Below are 20158 nucleotides of genomic sequence, written 5' to 3'. Positions count from 1 at the left end.
GCTGTTGGAATACTGCATTTCCTTGGGGCGTTGTCCAACATACAATTATATAAGAACTTCCGAATGACCCATACCGATTTCGTTTCCGGTCTATTTGATCTCATACCTGCACCCCAATCGGTATCGTTATGCTTCTGGTCCTGTATTGCATGTGGCGATGCAGAAGGGCAGTGTGACATGCAGACATCACTGCCCGCTCTGCTAGAGAGCATCTGATAAAAATTATTCGTGCAAAGTAATTCTCCTCGGAGAAAGACTTTACTAGACCGAATTGCACACGAATGTGTACCGGAGCGGTTGGAATGTATTCGAAGTTTTGACAATGACAAATTAGTTTTAGTATGGCGTCAGTCGAGGCAAGGCTGGTAACTGTAGGCAATGTAGCTAAAGACTTTTCAAATTTATATTGTTCTGTTGCTTAATATCTATACTGATCTCTTATTTCGTGTAAATATTTGGTTTGTTATTTCTTGCAAACATAAAGTAAAATCGCTATAGTATTTGTGGTCGATCGGGCAAAAGAATTAGAAAACGTGACCGCGTTTCACTGGTTGCTGTGATGACGTATGATGCACGGAAGTATGCAGTTTATGTTTCACGTTGAGGAGCGCGGTTCGGTGATCACGTTACCGAAAATTGCAGCAGTATAGAAGCACTTCGTACATTCTGGTAATTTTAGTGACGTCGATTCTTGTTTATTCCACTAGCTTATCGAAATAGTTAAGTTAACCTGGCCTTGCATCCATTTGCTTGGAGTCACCAAGAGCCAGGTATATTACGTAACGTTAAATTATTATCAAGATAGCTAGGGTACAGAAAGGCGTATCGTGTGTAACGGAACACAAAAGCGCATACGGGACAATGTTACATTTCATGTATACTCTAGGAAACACCGCACTCGTCAAATGCAATTAAGTAAAATCTTGGGCCTTAATATCACGTGGAACCTAATTAACTTGGAACTTCACATTTCCTTCATATTTCAGACCGTTGAAGGTAAACCGTCCTTCTTAAGAAGGAAGCTGCGCAATACTCCGCCACACGTCAAATTAAATGCCTACAAAACAGTTATCAGGGCATCATTAGAATATGCTGATTTAATCTAGAGCCCTTATCAAAAACACCTAAATGATAAAGTAAAGCGCATACAAAAACTGGCAATCAGATTCGTATATTCTGGTTATTCAAGGCGATCCAGTGTCTATGAACTATTAATGAAAGCACGTTTAGAACCACTGACACAACGAAGAATAATCTCAAAACTTAAATTCACTTACCTTTTGTACCATGGCCACTTCAAAATTTCACAATCACGTTACTTACTTGATCCCTTCTTTCCCCTCATCAAGAACTGACCACAGTAAGCTAGATCACCAACCTCCAAGTTAATATAAAGCGAGTTAATATAAATAAATATTCACTGTTTCCCTCCGCTATCACTTACTCGAATGACTTGCGAAACAGTGCTGTGTGTTCTAATACTGTGGAATCTTTTGTGACTAAAGCAAAGCGACTCATATCTGTTCATGATTGCTGTTGTTTTACCTTTGTAATCCCTCATGTAAGGGCAGCCAAATCCTGCGGTATACATGTTCAAATAAAAATAAAAATAATTAGCGCCCTTGTTGCAGCGAGGGCGAGCGTTATCACATGCTGCATTACGTTAAAGTAGCAAGGTTGCCCAGAAGGGGTAAATTGAAAACAAGTTGCGGCTTCTGAGCTCGTGATGCCCGTTTTTAATCGTTCCGCGATTTGCCGGGCCTCTGGGCTGCTGATTAATTTTTTGTGTTTTCGCGCAGTGACCTAGCCTACGTGCTGGTTCTCGACACCCTGAGGTGCCTGGGTACGGCGGCGATTGTTTTCTTTGTGCTGGGCAGCTACGCCCGCAAGACGGGTCTCGAGATCGACCAGGTCATGGCGAGCAGTGAGTAGCCGCACCTGTGCGGCTTCAAGAGGGCCAAAGTCCTCCAAAAAAACGAATCTACCTGTATGTTCGTTACTCGGTCTTTAGTGATATCATATGTCCCAAAATGGCTATGAAAGACGCCACAGTTGAGGATCGTGAGTTATTTAGAGTTACGCAAAAAGGGACGCGCTTGCGTTTAGTATCGGCTGCAGCGACTGGCAATGGAATCGGCAAGCTGGCACACAGGAGTATAGCTCCATAGCTGATGAAACACAGTGACGTTTAATTGATTGCCACCAGTTTGTGTGCGCCCGGGTCAGCCAATGTGTTTGTAGTGATATAACACTTCCGTGCTGTTTGCTCTGTCGGTTTTCGTCGCAGACACCAAGAACACTATAACTGAACAAACGCTGGGTGGTGTTTTGGGTTGAAGCACTAGGACGATGAGTCGAGCTACACATTCAAGCACCCAGACGAGGCTATATAGCATGAAAAGTTATGTGCGGCAGACTGCAGTGCCAGGCTAGGTTATTGTTGTACGAAATATTGCACTTTAGCGAGGCACGCACCTGAAAGGACACGGCGGCAATATGGAGCATATAAGGGAAATACAAAATGAAAGCTCGCACGTCTCTCAATTTTTTTACGTCTTTAAACATTGTTATTTTCGGCAAGATTTTATACACGTACGTGGCCAATACACACCTCTACATAAGCATAAAAAAAGTGAGCGTCAGGATGGCTGAGCTGCAGCTCAACTGGTGATGGCCACCACGTGTTTCACGTGGGTTTGCGGGGTTGTAATCCAGGAGCGACAACTTTCTAGCACCTTCATTCTCTTTTCCTTGTAGAAAAAATCTCAGTGCCCTTCCAATCTGTGAAGAAGCATGACTATTGAAGCTGTGTATGTTGGCCTCTTAATGGCGAACTGCACCTCCGCTGCGGGTCGGCCCGGCATTGCACTATCTTCGCGATCGGCTCGCGCAAGGGGGTTGTGCCTAACGCCTGCTTTACCTCCGCCGCGGGTCGGCCCGGCATGGCACTTACTTCCGTATTGCCCCACGTAACGGGGAGCGCTTAACGCCTGTTTCATCTCCGCCGCGGGTCGGTCCGGCATGGCACTATCTTCGGGAGCGGCCCACGTAAGGGGGAGTGCTTAACGCCTGCTTCAACTCCGCCGCGAGTCGGCCCGGCATATCACTATCATCGGGATCGGCCCACGTAACGGGGAGATCTTAACGCCTGCTTCACCTCCACCGCGGGTTGGCCCGGCATGGCACTAGCTTCGGGATCGGCCCACGTAAGGGGGAGTGCTTAACGCCTGCTTCACCTCCACCGCGGGTCGGCCCGGCATGGCACTATCTTCGGGATCGGCCCACGTAACGGGGAGTGCTTAACGCCTGCTTCACCTCCACCGCGGGTTGGCCCGGCATGGCACTAGCTTCGGGATCGGCCCACGTAAGGGGGAGTGCTTAACGCCTGCTTCACCTCCACCGCGGGTCGGCCCGGCATGGCACTATCTTCGGGATCGGCCCACGTAACGGGGAGTGCTTAACGCCTGCTTCACCTCCACCGCGGGTTGGCCCGGCATGGCACTAGCTTCGGGATCGGCCCACGTAAGGGGGAGTGCTTAACGCCTGCTTCACCTCCACCGCGGGTCGGCCCGGCATGGCACTATCTTCGGGATCGGCCCACGTAACGGGGAGATCTTAACGCCTGCTTCACCTCCACCGCGGGTTGGCCCGGCATGGCACTAGCTTCGGGATCGGCCCACGTAAGGGGGAGTGCTTAACGCCTGCTTCACCTCCACCGCGGGTCGGCCCGGCATGGCACTATCTTCGGGATCGGCCCACGTAACGGGGAGTGCTTAACGCCTGCTTCACCTCCACCGCGGGTCGGCCCGGCATGGCATTACCTTAGGGTTCGGCCCACGTAAGGGGGAGTGCTGAACGCCTGCTTCACCTCCGCTGCGGGTCGGCCCGGCATGGCACTATCTTCGGGATCAGCCCACGTACCGGGAAGTGCCTAACGCCTGCTTCACCTCCGCCGCGGGTCGGCCTGGCATCTCACTATCTTCGCGACCGGCCCACATATGGGGAGTTTGTTGCTTACCACAATGACACGAAAATTTTCTTGGAAGGTAAAAGCATAGAGCTTCGTTGTAAAAATTGAGAGCGACAACAAACAGGGCGAGGGGCAACATAACGGAACACATTTTTGTGCCCTACGCTGATTGTCGTGTTTCCTGCACCCGCGCTTATTCTTCATTGTTCTTTATTCTGTTTTATTTGGTACAATACTGCGGACAATATTTCAAGCAGGAGAGCGTGAAAAAAAAAAAAGAAAGCATGCATGTTAACACATTACAAAGTATTACGTAGCAAGGGTGAAGTTGGTGGCGATTAATTCTGTAATTGTGAGCGGGAAGAATGAATATCTATAGAAGGTAATTCTTGCGAATACAAAGCTTGATGTGATGACTGTGTTTGAGATGTGAGGCTCGACCAGTGTCTTTTTCAACGTAGTCATAAGGTTTTATTCCCAGTTTACCAAATAAATAGAAGCTAAGAAGTTCAAACGTCCTGTCTTTCTTCTTTGAGCAAGTGGTTCGAGTTCGGGCAATTGTAACATAGCCGAAGGTGTGTGAAGACCTTTGAAACATTTGTAAACATAGCGGAGGGGCTAATCTCTGAAATTTCTGAAGTTTCTCTGCATTTTCCGAGTAAAATGGTCTTAGACACTACTGCCATATTCCAAAGAGGGTGTGATGAAAGCATTGTATGCCACGAATATCAGGGAGGAAAAAGATTCGCCTGACTTATGTTTCAAAAGGCCTATTTTCTTTGGGGCTGTTCATCATATGTTATTTATATGGGTCGACCAGTTAGGTGTGGACCAGTCAATGCCAGTCCTAAATGTTCGCATTCCTAAACGTCTTCAAGGGGGTTGTTATTATGTGGTAGGCAAAGGGAAGCTTGTTGCGCTTATTAGTGATGCACACGGGCACAGTTTTCTGAAGTTTTATATCCATTTCCCATTTAGCACACCATTCTAGCAATTTATTTAAAGTGTTATTCAAGGTCATTTGTTCAGAGACAGAATTGACAGAGGTCAATAAGATGCAGTCCCCATCTGCGAATAACTTGAAATATACAAACGAGTCCGCCCCGTGCACAATGTCATTAATATAAGGATTAAGCATAGTCCCAAAACAGGCCCCTGCGGAACGCCGCAGCATAGGTCTAAAAACCGTGAATAGGATCTGTTAACGCTATCGTTCTTATTACCGTTGCATAGATATGGCTCAACCCAGTTAGTAATATGCGAGGTCAAACTAATTTCTTTCATTTTATGCGAAGCATATTACTAGAGCTCAACCCAGCTCCTCAGGCGCGGCGGTGTCGCCTTTAATACCACGTGACACCGTGACGTCACGACAGAGGAGAAACGGGGCTCCAACTCGTGCCGTCGCTCGCGGTGTCGCGGCAGTAGCCATAGAGAAAGAAAAAGACTAAGAGCGGACACTCCGAGAAATCTGGCCTCAGGAACTACGTCACGGCTACGTAACGAACGAATGCTCTCATCAAACGCCAGGGGACGCAGGCGCAAAAAAAGAAAATGTTGTAATGAATTCTGCTCAATCGCTTTACAAAATAATAATTATACACCCAAATTTGGCGTGTTTCTGATACATAAGAACAGAATTTATCGAGAACACCTTCCGTGCTTTTTGTTCTTCATTCGTACTGCCATCAACACCAATCACCATTCGTCCATGGAGAAGAAATCAACGACACCAGCGGCGTGCCAGCGGGAACGTCTCGTGAACGTCGGCTGCGGCGGTGTTCTTGTGTGTGAGAAAGGTGAGTCACGTTTTTAAGCGAAGCGTGGAGTAATTGACTTGTGAGCGCGACGAGGTTCGCTAAAAAAAGCAGTTTGCGGCTCTATATGAGGCGGCGAGACGCGCACATTGCGAAAAGCATCCCCCCTCAAGAAACGCGTAGCAAGAGGGCTGTACTAGCTGTACTTCCTTGCTATCTGCACCGAGAACGGCATAATCTTTGTTGGTTGCGTTCCGTGAAAATAATCAAACGACGCGAAGCTGCCATTACCTTCCACCGGTTCACGGCTGTGCACTGCACTGCGACTCGCAGCTTGTCAGACGCCATCGAGACGCTGGGTCTAGGTTTGCGAGGGTAAACCGTTCTTGCCCAGCGCTGTTTGCGATAACCGCGGTATCGGCGTTCCATTGAAATAGTTCGTGTTGGCGGATTAAAAATGATCTGCTGGACAACGCTTAAGGTCGATATCATGAATTGCGCATTTCAGGAAAATTCCGGTTTCGAGAAAATTGAATTCCTAAACCGCGTTTAAATGATCGCGTCACGGTTGACGGTCTTTTCGTTGGCCCGTTCTAGAGGCTGACGAACGCTGGAAAGAACATAAAAGACGCCACGCTGATTCAGTCCGAAAACGGCGTTCCGGGGACGCGCGCTACCTAAATAAAGCAGGACGTTAGGCACGCTGTAGCGAAGTTTTGCTTGCTCGTTTCCTTTATAGAGTAAGGGCTCCTGAATATTTTAACGATATTGCTTGCAAACAATGGCATGTGACATAAACAGCGAGCATAGCTTATTGCGTTTGGTACTTTAGCGAGGTGTGTATCTAAGGCGCACGGACGGACGCTGGTGTATGCGTCCGTGCGGATTGTTTATACAGAAAAGTAACGGTGGAGAAAAGTCACCAGTGACTACTGCACGTACTTATTGCGGCGGCCGTGTTGGGAAGTACTGCGCATTCTAGTAATTTTCGGTTCCTTATCATTTTTTTGTGGCGAAGACATTGCACAACGTATTGTCGCGTAGGCGTGGCGTGGCGCGCATTTGAACAAAGGCCTCGTATTTGGACGTTTCGAATGTATCTTCATCACGCTTATGTGAACTGCTATTTTGCCTACCAATGTGCTCCTTATACTGAGTACGTACAGGGGTGTCCAAAACTTCACAGGCCGTGATGCCCTCCATGGGATTAAATGGGAAAGCGGCCTGGGAACTTTTGAACACCCCTGTACGGGGTATCAACATTTATCCTTGTAAGTGCGGGTTATATGGGTCAGAGGTCAGGATGTGTCGGTGGTTTTATATTATGCATCGGTTCGCTATTCATTCAAAGCGGTTTCCTGGTACAGTTATGACGCGTGCATATGTTTTTGGTAAATAATGAAACGTGCACTTATTGACATTTTCAGACCGTGCTGATGCCATGCCGTCCGGCGGTCCAAGCTACGGCAGCTACTGCAGTGTGTCGTGGTGCTTTGACAACGACAGAACCCAGAAGAAGCCTATCTTGATTTGCAATAAAAACATTGCGGAAACTCTGTCTCTTTGATACATATGAGCGCTTGGACCAAAACACAAAAGACAAGCGCGATGGATAAAGCCGTAGTGAACTATGATTACCTCTATCTCCATCTGTTACAACTTAATCGAAATAAAAATTGCGTCACTACCTCAATTCACACCAAATATTGAACTAGACAAAAGAGTGAATCGCTAAATCAAAGCGACAAATAAAAGCGTTGCCATTTGGGTGACGAAAAGTGGTCTGAAATGACAAGCTTCCGCGACAGCCCAACGTCGGTTACGCGGGGTAATCCAAATTTCGCGCCAGCGGAACCGAAACAGGAGGTGCAGGCCAGTTGCTCTCATCAATCGCCAGGTGCGCTAGGTCCGATTGGGCCGCTGGGGGTGTATGGGAGTGGCCGCTCTTAACTTTTTTTTCTTTCTCTATGCAGTAGCTGCGCTTGCCTCTGCTAGACACTCACGAGGTGAGATGCCTCCTGGAGACAGAGCTGCTCGTTGGAATGAGAAGCGAAGGTTGCGGCGTGCTACAGAGACTGTTTCTAGGTGGCTTTGCTACGGCGCAGCGACTACGCGCCCCGCATCGGACGCGGTGAGCGTCGAGCAACACAGCGTTCGGCGCGACAACGAAATGTGCGCCTGAGCAAGCGCCGCACGCCTGAGCCGACGCCGACGACACCGGCTTTTCTCCGACACGAGCTCCTTAACGTTGTCGCGTTAAAATAAAGGCTAGTATGCTTCGCATCCTGGGCTTAACCTTAGCTAAGCCACAGTCAGTTTTTTAATGATAAATTTGAAGGTACGACCATATAAAATGCTGAAGAGCGGGCAGTCTCACCTGCGGCCTCGATTGGAAGAGGGAAATAAGAATAGGCCTTAAACCCCGTCCATAGTAATTTGTGATATATCGTCGCGTTTATTTTCGGAGAAGAGAAAGGCTGACGACTTTTCACTAAAGGTGTAAGCGCTTCACCATTCATTGAATCGCGGCGACAAGTTATGGTAATAAAGAACGATCGATAATGCACGGTTCGTTATCAGCCGCTGGTTACTTTTTTTACAAATGCGCGTTCCCCCGAGAATGAATCAAATATGCAGGTCTACACATCGTATTAATGAATGCTTTGTGGTTTTAACGGGTGAGCGTTAAAGAGCCCATGTCGCAAAAAATCCAGCAGTCCGCGCAAGGTGTCAGACGTCGCATCGGCGAAAAGTTTTTGAACTACGCATACCCAGGCGCTCGATATTGACACGTGTACTTATCTTTATCGGGCGACCAAGTTTCGCCGCCTAACAAATGTTGTCACACAGCGCGGGACGCGCCTGCGTGTATCCGAAGTTTCTGGAAAGTTATCGATGCTTCTATCCGCTGTCTGTTGTCGCCGAACCTTATGTTATCCGATATCATCGTGTGACGCGAATGGTGTAGAACTTTGTGGAAGGCACGCGTGTCTCAACGATTAGTCTGGAACATTCGATGACTGCTGTATAAAAGCCGACGCGCTGGACCCGCTGATCAAATTTTCGACGGTCGCCGACCGTGTTCGCCGCTATCGTTGTGCTATAAGTGTAGCCTGTTTTGTGGGCACAGGTTCGCCCAATAAAAGTTAGTTTTGTCTATCACAGTATTGCTACTGTGTTTTTAACGTCACCACCACGTGACATCTATCACAGTATTGCTACTGTGTTCTTAACGTCACCACCACGTGACAATATGATGTACGGAACTGACTGAACTAATTGAATTTCTGTAGCTGAACTACGTAGAAAAATCGTAAACTTCGACTTGCACAGACATGATAGCTCTCGGATCGTAATTTGACTGTACGAGAAAACATAATTCTGTTACGCGAAAACTCGAAGAAACCCCTTCTCGCACAAACCGGCCGCGGCGTCCGCCATATTGCGCGCGCCGGCGCGATGGGCGTCTTGCGGGCCATGGAGCGGCGCGCCCGGTTCCTTGCATTAACCACAGCATTAACTCGCCTCCGCCGCATCGCGGCCCAATCAAGAAGCCGTGGCTCTACCACAAAGCTCGCCTTCGTGTACAGCGTTCGCGGCAAGCGTTTCCAGTTACATACGCTCCGGTTACCGGGAAGCCTGAGAGTCCGTCAGGGATCTTTGAATGCTATCGTCTTCCACTCTGAAAGGCGAAGCTTAAACGTCCTCTCAATTTTTGATTAGAAAGTTCATATTTACAGTTAATGAAATCTTTGTACACGTTCTTTAGGGCAGCAGACCCACTTTCGTGTCAATGTAAATGGATGACAAATATTCGCGAAAATTCGCCGAATAAAGTATACCTCAAAATATATATTAGTGCTGAGGTTGGTACACGAAACGTCGATATCAACAACACTTATTCAGGAACGTCCATTTACGCCCTTCTACATTCATGAAATCAAGATGACGAATAATAATATGTCAACAGTTAGAGTGTATTTCCCACCATCTTTGACAAGCCTGCACCCGTGTTCACTTCAAGTCTCCTGTCTCCACTGTCTCCATGCCCTTTACACGACGCTCATCACCTTCCTTCTTTGCCTATGCCTTTAACAAAATTACTTTAAATGGGGACTTCGAATTCAAATATTTAGGTATTCTATTACCATACGATTTGTCGGGGTCCAAAAAAACATTGATGTCACCATTAACAAGGCCCTAAAATACTCGGTTACTTTCATCGTACGCTTCGTTTTGCTCATCAAGAAACTAAACTTACATATAAAACCCTGATTCGCCCCATCCTCCAATATGGCTGTGTTGCATGGAACTCATACAAACATTCTGACGTCAAAAAACTAGAATCAGTGCAAAAAAAAAGGCTGTGTGTGTAGTTTGTAGTAGATATGGCAAGGAATTTTCGCCATCTAACTCTCTTCCCCTACTTGGTCTCAGTCCTCTTGCAGAGCGTCGCAAACTAGAATGCCTAAAATTCCTTCACACGTTAATAAATTCTCCTCGCCTCTCCTCTCTAGATCACTATATACTTGACGTTTTCCAAACCCTAATGTACGAGGAGTCACCATGCTCTAAATATATCTACCATTTTTGCCCGCACTGATTCCTTTAACAGAGCTTTTATCCACCAACAATTGAAGCCTGCAATTCATTACCGGGCAACATCCGTTCACTACCACGGAAAAATTTACACAGCTTTGTTTATAAATGTTGTGTATTTGTTGTTCATCCCACACCTGTAATAGCCTCATTGAGGCTGCAGTATGTATGTATGTATAAATAAATATAAATAAATAAAATAGCTTCCCCACCTCATTCGATTTTTAAGTGATTTTTTTTATTTTTTTATTTTATTGTACCCTCAAGACCGAAGTATTACAGAGGGGAGTGGGTAAAAAAAAACATACACAAGTAAATAAACAAAGCAGCAATAAACAACAAATGTGATTAGTTAATTGCATCCGGGAGTGATGATGTCTGATAAGGCCGAACGAAACTTTGAGTTGTCCTTGATTGCGACAACTGCGCCGGGAAGGTGGTTCCATTCCTGAGAGGTCCTAGGAATGAATGATTCGTTACAGGTTCTGGTGCGGCACTGAATGATTCCAACCTTATGGCTATGGTCGATGCGAGAGGAAATGTAGGTAGGAGGTGATATTAGATTATCGCGTAGGTACGAATTGTGGAAATATAGTTTATGAAATAAAGCAAGGCGAAAGCACTTACGCCGGGCTGAGAGAGGAGCAAGCAGCAAAGAGTTTTTCATGGCAGTTACGCTTGATGTACGTCTGTAGTTGTTATGAATGAAACGTACGGCATTGTTTTGGATTAGTTCGAGTGATTGAGTAAGGGTTTCGAGGTGCGGGTCCCAGATGGATGAAGCGTACTCCATTTTACTCCTAATAAGCGTTTCGTACGGAATTAATTTTAATGATGTAGGAGCAGAGGAAAAGTTTCGGCGAAGATAACCTAGCATGCGATTAGTACTGTTAATTACGTTGTCGATGTGCAACGACCAGGAAAGTGATGAGGTTATGTGGACGCCTAGGTATTTATACGATGTTACGACCTCTAGGGGAGTATCATTAAGGTAATAGTTCGGTGGAGGAATATGGCTGCGAGTTACACGCATACATTTACATTTACTTACGTTAAGTTGCATTAACCATACGTCACACCAATTAGAGATAGCGTTTATATCGTCTTGTAAGAATTTGTTATCAGATTTGTCCGAGATTTCACGGAGCATAACACAGTCATCTGCGAAAAGGTAAATGTTAGAACAAACGTCATTGGGTAAGTCGTTAATATAAATTAAAAAAAGAAGAGGGCGTATAACAGATCCTTGGGGCACACCAGAGTCTACAGGATTAGATGAGGACATATGATTTTCAACCACAACATACTGTGACCGATTAAATAGAAAATGTTCAAGCCATGCTAACAGGTGAGGATCAAGATTCAGTTTACTAAGTTTAAATAGAAGTAATTTATGGCACACTTTGTCGAAGGCCTTGGCGAAATCAAAGAAAACACAGTCTGCGAAAGAACCTTTGTCGAGAATAAGATGAAGGCTGTGAGTAAAAGAAAGAAGTTGGGTTTCACATGACAAGCTTTTTCGGAAACCATGTTGTGCTTTTGTAAAAAATGAATTATTGTGTAAGTGCTTAGCTAAATGTGAGTACAGAATATGTTCAAGAACCTTGCAAGGAATGCTTGTGAGGGAAATGGGGTGGTAGTTGAGTGGCGAATGTTTGCTACCGGACTTATGAAGTGGGACCACCTTCCCGACCTTCCAATCTGTAGGTAGCCGATGGGTATCTAAGGATTGCTGAAAAATTTTCGAAAGCAGAACAGATGAATAAACAACAGTATTTTTCAGGAATTTCGCGTTAACCGAATCAGCACCAGGACTTGATGACAACTTAAGACCTTTGATTACATTTTCGACCCCAAGAGGTTCAATGATAATAAAGTCCATAGGTGGGTAATTGCAAGACTCGAGGGTTGGAAGCACAGGGTTACTACATACGATAAAGTTGTTACAGAACACAGAGTTAAGGATATGGGGACATACATCTTCGGGTACCGGTGAACCGTTGGAATCAATCAACGTGATTGAATTATCTTTGGAAGGGTTAATAACACGCCAAAACCTTTTAGTGTCATTCGCAAGCATTGTGGGCAAAGTGTGTACTTGGAATGTCTTTTTGGCAAGTTTAATAGCTTCTGTGTAAGTACTGTTTGCCTCCTTATAAGCGTCCCATTTCGATGCCAGTGAACTTTTATTGGCTATTCGATACAGTCGTTTTTTTTCGGTTTGAAAGCCTTTTTAACTTGGAATTGAACCAGGGTTTTTTAACATTGCAGGATATTACGCTTGATGGAATAAACTTGTCGGTAAGCTCATGTATCTTATTTTTGAAAACGGTCCAGTTCTCATCAACCGTGCGATCATCAAATTGGCTTAGGAAAGGATCAAGAAAATTAGCCAGGTGAATATTAATATCGTCAAAGTTTGCCCTATCGTAGTGGTAAATTATTTTTTTTTCAAGAATTGGTTTTATCACAGGAGATAATATGTTGAAAGAAAGACCCAGGTGATCGCTTAAGCCCGGTAAGCATGAAACATTGGTAACTATGTCAGGATGAGAGCATAATATTAAGTCAAGGAGGTTAGCGGCGCTTTCCGAGATCCTCGTTGGTTCTAATACTAATTGTGTTAGGGAAAACAAAGAGCAGAGATCAAGAAAGTCGTTACCTTGCGAAGAAAATGGATAACAGTGCGGAGGTTCAGTAGTCCAGCATATGTTGGGGAAATTGAAATCCCCCAATAATATGATGGGGTTCGAAGGATGCCGCCAAGTAAGGGTGTTAAGCACATCGTGAAGCTCAGTGGTGAAAGTGGATGGGTAGGATGGAGCGCGGTAGCAGACAACAATCGTAATTTTACGGTAACCGATATCGACGCACGCGCACACAACTTCCAGGTTACAGTATAAGTGGACTTGATGACCTTGCAGGGATTTTGAAATAGCGAGTAGTACGCCTCCGCCTTTGCGATTAGTGCGATCGCAACGGAAGGTATGAAATCGAGACAAGTCAAAGATTTCACAATCTTGCACATGGGGTTGTAGCCACGTTTCTGTTAATGCAATGATACCAGCATTACAGCTATCGATGAGCGATTCTAGTTCCACGCGTTTGCGAAACACACTTCGAGCGTTTGCAACAAGCACGGAGACTTGTGGTGTTAAAGATACGCCATTGCCCTTTGCGCATTGCTATGTAGCAGGATGATGACGCAGATTGTCAGGTGCGCTTGAGTGATCTAGAACACCACTTTTAACTTGCTTAACGCTGTCAGTTGTTGAATCATACATAAAACATTGATTACCAATGAAAAGTTTGTTAAAACGTAGTTTAAATGAGGGGGAATTAGGTTGGTTTTTACCAAATTTGAGAAGCTTTTTTCGAGCGAGCCTTGTCGCAGGCGAGAAGTCCTCAGTTACTGAAATGTTACTATTTTTAAGCTGGCTACGCGACGAAAGTATGCTCTCCTTAATTTTGAAGTTTGTTAGTTTCATTATAACCGGACGACATTTTGTGTTTGAAAAAGTCCCGAGTCGATGCGCCCGTTCAACTGAGTTTGGTGGCAAGGCATTTCCCATAGCTGACGACAGGGCATCCACGGTTTTTTGTTCAGTTTGCAGCCATGACTCATGGGAATCGGGTATGCCGTGAAAAACCAAGTTATTCCGCCTTGACCTGTCTTCCAAGTCGTCTAAGTGCGAGACTATGGTGTCCTGCCGCTTTTTTGACCGTTCAGCGCTCTCTTGAAGTATGGCGATATCTTTGCAAAATGTGTCTAGGGCTTCAGATTTTTTCTCAAGTGATTCAAGACGGCGGAAAATATCAGTTAGCTTGACTTCGATTGCGTTTTGGCTGGCTTTCACATCCTTCATATCTGATTTCAACTCGGACTGACCTTTGGCAAGCTCGACTGTCGACTTCTTTATGTCTTTTAGCATTAATAGCACTGTACCCATTTGATCCGACTGGGATTCGGGAAGACTACTCGACGCAGAGTCATCTTGAGCCGACCTCTGCACCCTTGGAGGCCCCGGGTTTTCCTCGACATCACCGCATTGCAACAACAACAGTGCCACGTCGCAGCAATCACACATAGCAGCATATAAGACAAGTGGGCATGGGAGCAGCAAAAGTGAGCGATTATCACTCCGTTTAGCATACAGGGTCAAATTGTTACGCACCTGTGGAGCGAAGAAAAGTTGCGCATGAGGCATAGTGCAACTAGTGCTGCTCGCATGCCCACTGAAGGAGTAGTTCATCAGCAAGCTGCTTTTGAAGGGGCTGGGAAAGGGCGGTGAATCAGCCAGTGACGTCGTCCCAGAAACGATGCGGTGTCCATCTAGCGGTACATCCAGGAAGGATGGAAGATTATGGAGGCCACACGTGCCGGTGACGGGCTCTTGATCTTGGACAGCATCGACGCGTTCGCCCATGGTAGGGCACGTTTGGATGGGCGCAGAAGGTGAAACAAGGGCCAGCATCAGGAAAATCTGTGGAGCGAAGAAAAGTTGCGCATGAGGCATAGTGCAACTAGTGCTGCTCGCATGCCCACTGAAGGAGTAGTTCATCAGCAAGCTGCTTTTGAAGGGGCTGGGAAAGGGCGGTGAATCAGCCAGTGACGTCGTCCCAGAAACGATGCGGTGTCCATCTAGCGGTACATCCAGGAAGGATGGAAGATTATGGAGGCCACACGTGCCGGTGACGGGCTCTTGATCTTGGACAGCATCGACGCGTTCGCCCATGGTAGGGCACGTTTGGATGGGCGCAGAAGGTGAAACAAGGGCCAGCATCAGGGAAATCTGTGGAGCGAAGAAAAGTTGCGCATGAGGCATAGTGCAACTAGTGCTGCTCGCATGCCCACTGAAGGAGTAGTTCATCAGCAAGCTGCTTTTGAAGGGGCTGGGAAAGGGCGGTGAATCAGCCAGTGACGTCGTCCCAGAAACGATGCGGTGTACATCTAGCGGTACATCCAGGAAGGATGGAAGATTATGGAGGCCACACGTGCCGGTGACGGGCTCTTGATCTTGGACAGCATCGACGCGTTCGCCCATGGTAGGGCACGTTTGGATGGGCGCAGAAGGTGAAACAAGGGCCAGCATCAGGAAAGTCTGTGGAGCGAAGAAAAGTTGCGCATGAGGCATAGTGCAACTAGTGCTGCTCGCATGCCCACTGCCACAGACGGCGAAATATTACTACTAAGCTGAAATCTCGATAGGTGTGTATTGCACAGAGCGGGCAAATTGAAGCAAGTTTAGGAACTGGGGTCCGTTTTGAATATGCGAGAACGGTTAGTAAAGTTTTTCACAATTGCCTAAACTAGTGAGTCCGCGAGGTATAAAAGTGCGCTGTCGGTGATTTTCATGCAATCACCGCAGACATATTAATCATAGGGACGAGCTAAGCTTCGCATACCTCCAGCGGATTTACGTTTTGGCGTTGGTCATGAGAGACGCATTTGTCCAATCAGAAGCGAGTTATCAAAACTACCAATATCCACGGGAACAGCGTGACGTCAGTGAATAATTGAACGGCGCATTGATATTGAGCGGCAGCAGCGCGCGCAGATGTGATCAGTATTGTCATAGGTCATACAGAAATAGCAGTAGCTTTTTGGAGCGAGAAATGGGAAGGAATCAGGATAAGTTCTTAAGCTGGTCCTATAATTGACCAATAGCAGAGGAGTGACGTGATACAATGACATCAGAAGTTTGTGGTGCGGGGCGTGGTTTGGATAACCACTCGACCAACTTGAAATCTCGAGCACCCTGACTTGTTTGAGCCTTCAGACTAGCTTTGGAAGGTCTCGGATGACATTTAGTATCCAAAGTGTTCAGTGAACTTGGGAAAATGCATCAATCTGAATGACGACAGTCGTAATCTATTGGTAATCTAGAATTACGAAAAATTCAGTTTATAGAGTAGCATTCTGGATTTGGCCTCTTCAGAACTTGAGGTGCTTGGGCGCTGCACCATTTAACAACTAGGGTTACCGTCTTCATTACGAAAGAAATAGCCATAGGCAGACAGGGCTCGCTCTCTTTGTTATGACATGCCAACGACATAATTTTGAAATCATTCAGTCAGACCAAGTGACAGAGTTTCCGTTATCCCACGTACCAGTACTCAAAGAAGGATGAATGTTCAATGTTTATTATAGGGCTGAATGTTCAGAATATGGCTGACGTGACGTCAGCAGCTTAGAAAATACTACACGCTGCGCGCGGCGCGCTTAGCTGTGCTGCGATGTGCGAGGTTGTCGGATGCTCGCCCTGCCCGAGACCCTGCCAGAAAGCGGGAAGCAAGGGTGGCACAGAACAGCGAAACCTCCACGATTATTCTTGTACACGATAAGTGTCGATAGTATGAACACGATTTCAGCGCATTAAGCAACACTGCAAGCAGTGGGCATTTGTAAGGAGAGAATTAATGGCTGACATTATAGAAACTGTGAACTGCTTGAAAAACTGAGTCATTATTGAAGTAAAAAAAAATTTCCTGACTTCCCAGGTTTTATACGGAACCTTGTTCACAAAGGGGCTGGGTTCACTGGAAACTAATCATATGCATTTTATTGCGAGTCCAAATGATTGAAGAAGCTCTATCGTGTTGGCGAGTATTGGGGGGAATTACTCGTAATATACACTACCTCTTGCAATTACCAGGACGGTAGGGAATCTGAACCACCTCAGTGTTTAAAACCTTTTGCCACCTACTAAGACATATTTACTAACCTCCCTGAGATCGACATCATTATCAAGGAAGGTTCTGTGTGAAATACGAAACGTCACGGTTTTGTTTTGGCTAGGTCAGTGACCCTGTTTTGAATCACGCTTTTAGCTGAACGAGTGGGTTTTGGTCGAACGCTTGATTTGGTCAATACATATTTGGAAAAATGATTTCACACATCTGCGAGGAATTTGCTTTCTGTAAGGAGGTCAAATTCGCCGCGAGAAATTATCTGAATATCATTACTTAAAGCGGACAGGTGGGCTAGTTGCAATATCGACATTTCATGAATTTGCAGCGCTTTAGAGAAATAGGAAAAAAATGAGAGGAGAAAAAGCGAAAGAACAGGTCGTTCTTCAGCTGACCTGAAGGCCAGTGTCTTACCTGTTGCTTCGCCTTTCTTTTTTTCGCCAATTTATTTCCTGCGTCCTTAAAGCGCTGTAAATCCACCAAATCTCTGAATATTAGCCCTCCCATTTATAATTCCGGCTCCTCATGGCGGGCGCATTCTACTCTCTGTAACAATAACTAACCGTGGCAAGTTGCTTTCTCGGTAGCAATTCAACTGTTCTGCATCACTAAGTCACACGTGGCACAACACCAGATGACCTCTAAACCTTCACGTGTCACTCCCTGTTAGCCATCTCAGCTTTCGCACAGCGGGCGATACGCATATTCCTGCCATCGCAGACGTGGTGGAGGACGTGGCCTTCGCGCAGATCCCGGAGGCGCTGTTGTCCACCCGGACGAGTGGAGCCGTGCTGCCAGTGTTCTTCTTTTTTGTGGTCTTCACGGGACTCGGATCACTGGTAACGTGATTCGATACGCATGGAATTCTGTATACAGTGCTGCGCATTGCTATTTGATATGTCTTAAACCCAGAAAAAAAAATGCTATTTCACTGAAAGTGGCAACGAAACCAGGTAGCGAGATTAGAATATGGCGCGATACTATGGCGGACCTGCTTCTCCGTTGTATTAGTGTTGGAAGAATTTCAAGGCCCACTAAAGATGCAAGTCAGGAACGGGCCCTGTAACACCTCTTTTTTTTTTAGACCCCCATTTTTGCTTGCTCTAGATCTATTCGCAGCACGCCTCCGAACAAAGAGCAAACAATGGTTACGATAATTCACACATGCCCAAGTCATCGGTCCGAGAAATTTCAAAATACATGAAAGATGAGAGTTACCCTGAGCTCGAATGTTCGACGTTTTAGATGCCACGTTTCACTCTCCCATGAAATTATAGGGAAGCGCCAACAGCGGCGGAATATTGGCGAAAATCGGCGGCCCGCGTTTCCCCAACCTTGCTCAGCCTGTTGATGGGGCGCGCATGGCCTCCGCAATCGGGCGGCACGCCGTACGATTTCAGAGGTTGTGGCCCACCTTTTATGGGTATACAACAGCGGCTGCGAGGTGGCCTTTGGCGCGCCAAGTGCTCGGCATGTTGATGCGTCGTTCCCAGGGTTGCAACACCTCGCACAAATGTAAAACACTCGTTACATTTTTAATCGCTAATCATAGCGCCGCACCTTGATGTCACGTCCTGTCCAGGAAGTACACAAAATCGCCGCATTGAGGCGGTTCCTTCTGTACCGCTCAAGAAGCTTTCCTTGGCGCATTGCAGGGCCGCTTTAAAGGCACCACAGAGAGCAACACTAAATGAAAGTAGACGGCTAAATATGTCATTTCAACGCTTACATTTATTGCTCTAGCAGTAAAGGGTTGATTATTGGTGCAGTGAGTCTCGCTTCGAAACTTCAGCGCGGTAGGTCAGTGTGACGTCATGGATTTCATTGTTTTTTTCCTTGAAACCGAGTGGCGTTGACACCTTTTATATTTTGAACGTTATCAACTGTACCCGAGTTGTCACTGTCAAAATTCGCGACGTCATTGCGAGCTCATGCGGTAATTTCATGATGACGACACCATCCATCTTTTTTGGCGCACCCAGCCTCGTCTCACGCTAAGCGTAGCCGATTTGCAGGGAAGCTTAATGTGCTAACACAGTCTAAATAAATACTTTTTATTTTGCTTGTTAAGTTCCAATCCCAAAAGCAGTACTTTGTGCGACGACGATGACGACAAGTGTGACACTCTAGTTGGTAACAAATACAGTTTTCTTCGCTTACGACTTCTGCGAACGAACGACAATGTTTGTTCTTGCGGCAAATTGCACGGGAGATGAACGAAGTTTCCTAGCAGCTATTCCTGTGTAATTTGTGGGAAAGAAAGAGAACAACTTACAAAGAAGTGCGGCATAATTTTTTTTCTCATGCGCAATGGACGATGCGTAAAGCCGGCAAGCGCGCTTCTGGACATATCTCGTGTGTTCTGACCAAGATGGCCACGTTTAGTTTCGTATTAAATTACGACAGGGAACTATAGAACTAGAGATCCAGGGGGAATTATGGGTAGTAGGTATAGTCGTCGAATACTCGTGCTTGTGGCTTTATGGTTTAAACTACGGTTTACTTTTCTAAATGTGCATGCTACCATATTTTTTTGCGCCCACAAAATATCATTGCAAATTGTAGCATTCATAATGCAATATGATGGTTTAAGGTGATAAATCTCCAAGGTGACAACGCCATTTTAAGGCAATCTATAACTCGCGTGCTAGCTGAACCATTGAACTGCCGCATATGCAGATCGAAACCCATACCGGGGTGGCCCTGTGGCTATGGCGTTGTGGTGCAGAGTTCGAGGTCGCGGGGTCAATTCCGTCAGCGACGGCCGCGTTCTTATTAGGCAAAACTTATAAACGCTGGTGTACTTAAATTTATTTGTGCGTTAAACAACCATGACTGTTCAAATTAATCATGGACCACCCAACAGCGACGTGCTTTATAATCCAACCGTGTTTTTGCACATCCCGGCCACGGCGGCAGCGTTTCGATGGGCGCGAAATGCGAAAACACCCGTGTACTTAGATTTAGGTGCATGTTAAAGAACCCCAGGTAGTCAAAATTTCCGGAGTCCCCCACTACGGCGTGCCTCATAATCAGAAAGTGGTTTTGACACGTAAAACCCCATAAAAAATGCTTTTGCACGTGAAATCCTTCAATTCTTTGCCTGTACCGACTACGATCATATTTCTCTCATAATTTTTTG

General features: G+C 46.1%; 1 protein-coding gene across 2 annotated transcripts in view; it reads left to right on the top strand.

Annotated features, from left to right (window-relative positions):
- The window catches only part of LOC135913805 (sodium-dependent nutrient amino acid transporter 1-like), a 107019-nt gene that overhangs the window by 41065 nt on the left and 45796 nt on the right, over positions 1-20158 (top strand). For both annotated transcript variants that reach the window (XM_065446498.1, XM_065446497.1), the window contains exons 8-9: positions 1800-1924; positions 17737-17855. In XM_065446498.1, coding sequence (XP_065302570.1) covers positions 1800-1924; positions 17737-17855 — 244 coding nt within the window. The remainder of the gene's footprint in view (positions 1-1799; positions 1925-17736; positions 17856-20158) is intronic.

The sequence above is a fragment of the Dermacentor albipictus genome, chromosome 6, assembly GCF_038994185.2.
Source record: "Dermacentor albipictus isolate Rhodes 1998 colony chromosome 6, USDA_Dalb.pri_finalv2, whole genome shotgun sequence".
Taxonomy (NCBI): Eukaryota; Metazoa; Arthropoda; class Arachnida; order Ixodida; family Ixodidae; genus Dermacentor; species Dermacentor albipictus.
The sequence above is the reverse complement of the archived record's forward strand: the minus strand, read 5'-3'. Positions and strand labels throughout refer to the sequence as shown.